This window comes from Rhinatrema bivittatum, chromosome 2 (assembly GCF_901001135.1).
Source record: "Rhinatrema bivittatum chromosome 2, aRhiBiv1.1, whole genome shotgun sequence".
NCBI classification, from domain to species: Eukaryota; Metazoa; Chordata; class Amphibia; order Gymnophiona; family Rhinatrematidae; genus Rhinatrema; species Rhinatrema bivittatum.
Genome location: NC_042616.1, coordinates 633,239,459 through 633,246,681, shown reverse-complemented (window position 1 = coordinate 633,246,681; position 7,223 = coordinate 633,239,459). Strand labels below are relative to the sequence as shown.

Genomic DNA, 7,223 nt, shown 5'->3' with positions numbered 1-7,223 from the left:
AGAAAGGGTGGGATTAGTGAGAGGAGGAAGGGAGAAAGAGGAAAACCATTGGATTGGAGGAGAGAGGGGGAGAGCACTACAGTGGTGAGTGGAGAGGGTGGCACTGGCTTTGAAGAAAGGAGAAAGGAAAGAGAAGAGTGATGGGGAAAGATCATGGGGGACTAGATGGTACAAGAGAGCATAGGACCTTCTATCACCCCCCCCCCCCACACACACACACACACACACACACACAGTCCTTGCACCCCCCTCCTTGTCACCTCAAAATCAACTCACAATCCTACCTCCCATAACACACACACACACACTCCCCACAATCTCAGACACACACACATACACACTCCCCATGCTGCACCCACTGTCCCCCGCCATCTCTCCCCATACCCTCTTACCCCTACTCTCCTGCCTCCACTCAGTAAAGATAGGGGGAGAATGCTGTGGTTGGAAGAATGGAAATAGTGCTCGGCTCAGAATTGGGGAGGAGGAAAATGTACGCGAGAGGGAGGAAGGTGAGAATCAGTGAGGAAAGGAAGGCATGGATGAGGAAAGAAAGGAGAACCAGGAATCGGAGAAGGAGGGAGTCATTGAGGCAAAGAGGGATTTGGTGAGGGAAGACGGAAAGAGGAGGAGAAAGAATGGAATGATAGAAGAAGTTAGGGAAAAAATAGAGCAAGAGAAATTAATAAATGAGTCACTGATGGAAAGAGGGAGGGCTTTCCAATATGCAGACTGGATGCATGAGGTGGTGGTGACTTGATGACTTGTCCCACAGCATACCAGATTAGTAATAAAACACACTAGAAAATGTTACCAATTAATTGTATGATTTAATATTTAAGGCATCATTCAAAAATGACTTTTCCCTATTCTATGATAATGGAAAAAATTCTGATTTAGGACTTGGACACATTTCTAGCACAATGCTGTTCATTAAAAAAAAAAAAAAAAAAAAGAAATCCTATGTTTAAAAAAATGCATTTCAGAGAAACTCTTCATCTCAAGAAACCCATACAAATCCTCTTAAGTGGAATTTTTCACTCTAAATTGAATAATACATTGTCAGCTTTATTATGGAAATGAAATTACTCTCCTGACATCGCCAACATCAGGAATACAATATAACCACATCCTATTTTAGAATAATTAGGGTGAAATAAGTCCATAGGGAGGAAACTGTTACATTGGTGCAGATATATACGTTCTATTCATAGAATGTCACATTTAGAACTTTTTCAGTATGTCTTGAGAAAGATCTTGCAGTATATCCTATAGGTAAAGAAAATAATTTTTCTTTATTTATTTGATTAGGTCTTAGGTACTCTGTCACATAGGCTCTGCACCTTAGGTGTTTTGAAAGTCAAATAATCTGACATTGAATGAATTAAACAAAAAATAGTGTTTTGTAATCAAAGCCATAGTAATTACAAGAGAAAAATTGTACTTGGTCCCATTATCTGTTTCCATAGCAATTGGATTTACACTCAAAATAGAAAGCTAGCCTGAGAGTGAGATTTCAGACAGCAGGGGGCACCAAACATTCATACATGATTCTATGTTCAAAGATATTCTGGCTCCCTAGATTTAAATGTTCTTCCTCTGTGTTGTGATAATGTTTTTCTGGTTCTGGCCCACATGAACATTTCTCCAAGGTTGAATGTACTTATGATACATGCAGTAATCGGAATCCACCAAAACAAATGCTGCTAACTTCTAAGGAAAGTAAAGCTTAATACATCTTTCTTGCTGCAAAAAAATAAAAAACAATTTTCTGATTCGATCTAGAATCCTATTGCTTTGCGTGAGGTACATTTGGTACTAATAATATTGTAAGCAAAATGTATATCTATGACTAAATGTTCACCCTCTAATCTTTTGCCTCTTCCATTTCAATGATAAGATTTTTATTTAATGAAGGTTCTAGCAAAGGTACGGACTGATAAGAAAAAGTGAACCAGCATTGCTTTAGTTTCTGTTTAATCTTAGATTTTTGATTACTCTTCAGGAGAAATGTTCTTCCATTAGATACCTTTTAAGAAATGCTTCAATGAATAGATACAGTAAATGCAAATTGCATGCATCACTAATCCTTTCATAATTTAAAGCAGAATTTCAACATTAAACCTAATCATTAATTAAAATGAAATCAAATAACACAATAGGCATTACTGAAGTCTATATTGGGAAGGCCATGCTGCAGTTATATACCTCATGCTTCTTTTCATTTAAAAATAATCCAACTGAAAATAAGTAAATATATCTTTTTGCAGGGATTTGCAAATCATAATTAAACAACAACCAAGAAATTAATCTAACTTTAAAAACACATACATTTTAGAATGAATGATTTTTATTTTGCTTTTTTACAATCCCATGAAATGTTTTTGAATACTAATTGATATTGAATGGCAGTAGTGCAAGAGAAACTTATGAAATTTGCAGTGTTTATTAAGCAAGCCTCTTAGTCCCATTATGTTTTAATCATTTGTTTTCCTGTGTTATTACATTAGTATATTATGCAGTTTTTCATTTAAAGCATTAGTGCAGCTATTCCAAGTCTATTCAAAATTCAACCACATATCACCTATGAGTGCACTTTCACAATCATAACATATATATATATATATGTATGAAACATGTTTTGTTATTCCATAGTCATTGAGAAGCCCCACACTTTGCCAGTTTTCGAAAGCTTTTTCTAAAATTATCATCTAAAAATGCGTATAGGAATGGATTGAGACAACTGTTCGCATAGCTCAGGCTGGTAATGAAAAAGGAGATGCCAATGATTAGAGGTGTTTGAGGGATATCTGTGGTTAGAGCTACCACTGTGCTGAGATGATAGGGGGTCCAGCAGAATAGGCATACTGCTAGGATAATCAGGACCATGAATGTCACTTTCTTCTTTGCCTTGTCCAAGGCTTTGGCATTGGTGTTTAGGCGCATGTGTCTCAGTTTATAAAGCATCATGGAATACAAAATGCAAATAGTGGAGACAGGGATGGTGAAGCCCATAATCAGAGTATATATTCTACTTATTTGCCACCACATACTTTCTGGTTGGGGAAAAACAAAGACACACTGAAGTCTGCCATTCTCTTCATGGATCTTGGCAAAAACTGTGAAAGGCAATATGATCACAGTGACAAAAATCCACACACATAGACTCAAAATTTTAGCTGCTCTATATGTACGGTAAAGCATTTTTGTGGATTTCACTGTTGCTACCACAACGAGATATCTATCAATACTCATCACAGTTAAAAAGTAGATGCTAGAGAAGGTATTGTATTGGTCAATAGAGATGATAAGTTTACACATGAACTCTCCAAAGGGCCACTGCAAGAGTAGGTAATCAGCAATGTTGATGGGTAGCACCAAAGTAAAAAGTTCATCAGCAATTGCCAGATTGAGGATGAACATGTTGGTGACAGTCTTCATGTTGGGAGCTTTGAGGATGACATAGATGACAGCTGTATTTCCAGTCAGCCCCACAACACAGATCACTGAGTAGATGACAGGTACTGCTAAGTAAAAGTTTGGAATTATTTGTGGATTTGATCCATTGATCCCCTCAAAACCTTTGGTATTGCAGTTCATATCAATATGTACACATGATGAATTGGCAGTTTCAGAATTCAAAGTGTTGTTATTCATCCTAAAAAGAAATAAGAAAAGAAATCCATGTTAACTTTTTTACTTTCAGATATTATTTGACTGCTGTATTGCTCTTCCTGAGTGATCTTTTGTTTTCTAAGGAATTCTGATTTTTACACAGCAGTCTTTTTATTAGATGCATCTTTTTGTAGTTATCATAGATTTATAGTAGTTTAAATATTATGGTAAGCAGACATAACATATTTTGTATAAATCAGTTTTTAGCATACAGCCATGCTAGAGAAGCTTCATATTTACTTACCTGTGTGTTCCCAATTTTTTGTTTAACAATTTTAAAATCAAAAAGAAAATACAGACATGGGATAGTTTACATGGTTTGATGTACAGCATTTAAACATTATAATATTTTCATTCTTTGGTTGATATTTGTTTAAGATAAATAGCTTTCTATACAAAAATTCCCAAACAGTACAAGAAAATGCAATATGTCAAAATATGTCTGTCCTACATACTAAACTAGATGCCTATCATAGAAAATTATAAAACACAAATAATTAAACTCATTTTAAAAACAAGTTAGACCATACTTAATCTTTGACTAATATTTGCAGTATAATTTCTCATTCCCCATTCATATTTGTAGTCTGTTTTAAATGTAGGTGCCTCTCACTTTCAACTGCCAGGAAACATTGCCATAAAAATGCACTCTTGCAATAAAGAGCTTCAAGTAAGTTACATATCCAGCAATTGATTTGCAAATGTTAGTCTGAGAATCTGAAAAAAAACCCAACTATATCCCATGCAGAAACATACATTTTCCACAATGGCAAATATATTCTTTGCCCAAAGTGTCCTTGGAGAAATAATTCAAGTTTTTGTGTCAGTCTTCCTTGTTTCCCTATAAATATTTTCCCTTTCCCTTTTCATTTTACTAACAGGTACAACACTTGCTTTTTTCTTCTTCCATTAATCAGTATTTCTTCATTTCAGATGTAGGAATCTCATTATGAACCAGACTTTTAGGCACATGACCGTTTTACTATCTAAGATATTTTAGCACCTAATTTGCTTCCACTGTTTTAAGATAGAAAGATAGAAAGATCAGACTACCTTTAAAATACTTATTTTGTAAACTAGTTTATTTTCTTGCAATTATTGCTCCTGATTATTTGTATTTAAATTTCATATTATGGGAAAAGATCAACACAAATATACTTTGCAAATGGCAAGAAGTTCTTATGAGAAATGCATCAGTTTGCATCACAGCACAGTCCTTAGCAAACATTTTTTTTTTCAGAAAAAAACAATTAACTATATTATCACATCCATTCCTTCCTATTATCTCTCTGCATAATAATGTAACCTTTTGCTCCTTGGTAACCTTCTAGCGCCCCTGTTTCTCCCTTACCTTGATATTGACATCTTAGCTTCTCTGAGAATATTCTTTTGCAGACAGTAGTACCTGACGACTGCATTAGGATGAGAACTGGAGAGATTCCCAGGCAGCGACGAGAGACGGAGCTCTGAGCAATAGTGCTGAAATGTTGGTCAGCTCCCTACTTGTTTCTCTGCTTGACAGAGAAAGGATGAACATGTGTTTTGCTCTCTCCTTCCTGCTTGCTGAGTGCAGGCAACCATAACGTCCTTCTCCCAGTCTGGTGGGAAATACTAAAGTACAATTTTCCTGTTAACTCCTTACTGCCTACCCCATGGTTTGATGACTTGCTACTTTCAAGATTGCTCCCTCACTATCCTCAACAATACCCTGTCCTTTACAAACACTTCAGAACACACTAAACCTTATGAAATACCTCCAGATTACTCCAGGTTCCCCAAAAGAGAAGCATGCAAATATCTGAACCGTTGAAGCAAAGTAATGCTCTGGATTGTTTTCTTGATTGCTTGAAAATCCTATCTTTAACTTTTTGGATTAAATAATCTATGAGAAGAAGATATACATTTGTATAAAAATATGTGCCAGAAATAAGACTACATTAAAATATTTCAAATGTGTGCTTATTAAAAATAAACAATGTAAAAAAGGAGATGACATGCCAAAAAGGGCAATTTCAGTTTCAATTTAGTTCAATCTGAGTTTGATACTTTGCATTTCCTAAAATTAGAAAGCAATTAAGTACCACATCCAGGTAATTTTGAGCTCCCAGGTGGAAATGAGGAATGAATGATCCTTAGTTGCTCCTGCTTCACCAATAGCATCATCTAAGATGGTGCCAGTTGACCTCAGGCTCCCTTTTGCCCCACACATGAGGGTCAAAGAAGGATCTTGTGTTAGCTGGGCACCATTTTGAATGTTGGCACCTGTGAAGCAGGAGCAACTGGGGATCATTCCTGACCCAGTAGTACCTGAGGGCGCCTGTTAATAATGGAGATTGGGAGGAGGGGGCTTGGGAGTTCCAGCATTTTGGGCAGGGAAGGGTTTGAGCCAGGAGATGTTGGGGAGATTTCATAGCAAGAACCCAATGTGGGTTTGAACTGGGGTCAGCCTGAAGTTAAGAATGGGAATCCTAACCACAAAAAAAAAAAAAGAAAGACTGTATTAGAAAAAGACTGTGTTAGATAGCCCTCAAGGTCACATTCCAAGATATAAGAGATTGCCTTGAGTTCAGTCAAAGAGGGCTGCTGTGAAACAGGAAGCTGATCACAGCAAATTGAAGTCCAATGAACCCACTTGCTACCTGCTTGCTGATTCCATTTTCAGGCCTACAGTTCTGGTTCATGTCCAGATCCTGCTCCAGCTTTGCAATATCCTTGGTAATTCTAATTCCAGGCCTGAAGCTCTGGTTCACTTCCAGCTTCTACTCCAGTCATGGGACCAACTTCACTGCAAGCTATGACTATGAATTTTTGCATCTGCTCCTGTTACTTGTAAGTTCCAGGTCCAGGCCTCTGTCCACTCAAGTACAACTCCTGATTTCTGGTTACCCTTCAGCCCATACAAAAGAAGCCCATGGCTGACTCAGCCTAAGCAGCTAAACCTGGATCCCACCCTGAACCCTGCAAGTATTCTGAAGGTGGTATCCTGGGGGGGAGGGGTGTTTCATGGATTATGTTCTCTATTGGGAGGAAAATTTGGAATAGTGGGGGGTCTGATTTCTATCTTGGGCTTTCTTGCCCCTTTAAGGCATCATTGAGGGAATATGAGAGCATTGGCAGGCACATTTGCCTGCTAGTTTTCTCAGTGCAAGTTAACTACACCTTTTAAGGTGAAGTTAACTTTGTGGTTTAATGCAGGTCATGTTGTTAGTTACAATCTGCCTTTATCCCTCTGCAAATCAGTGAGATAATTTGCAAATATTTGCTTGTTAATTTTTGGTGTGCGTTTCACCTTATTTTTTTTTTTTTTTTTTGCCATTTCATTGGTAATGCAGAAATGTACTGTACATTCCCAATAACAAATGAAAATGAACATTGAATGCTAAAATCATCCTTCAACACACAATGCTGCATTATTGTAGCATAGTAAATAGAAAATGTTTGGTATTTAATATTGCATGAATTGGCTGTTCTACTGATCTCACAACAAACTAATGGAACTTTATTTAAATGTACAGAGAAAGTAAGAAAGACTAACTATAATTTTTTTCCAA

The 7,223-nt window shown here is 36.8% G+C and overlaps 1 protein-coding gene across 1 annotated transcript; it reads right to left on the bottom strand.

Moving 5' to 3' along the window:
• Positions 1-951: 951 nt before the first annotated feature.
• On the bottom strand, positions 952-5,239 carry NPBWR1 (neuropeptides B and W receptor 1). Its single transcript, XM_029592696.1, has 2 exons — positions 5,024-5,239; positions 952-3,655 (listed from the first exon to the last, which is right to left on the bottom strand). Exons 1-2 carry the CDS (start codon positions 5,035-5,037, stop codon positions 2,653-2,655), a joined length of 1,017 nt encoding a protein of 338 aa, XP_029448556.1. The 5' UTR covers positions 5,038-5,239; the 3' UTR covers positions 952-2,652.
• Between the last annotated feature and the right edge of the window lie 1,984 nt (positions 5,240-7,223).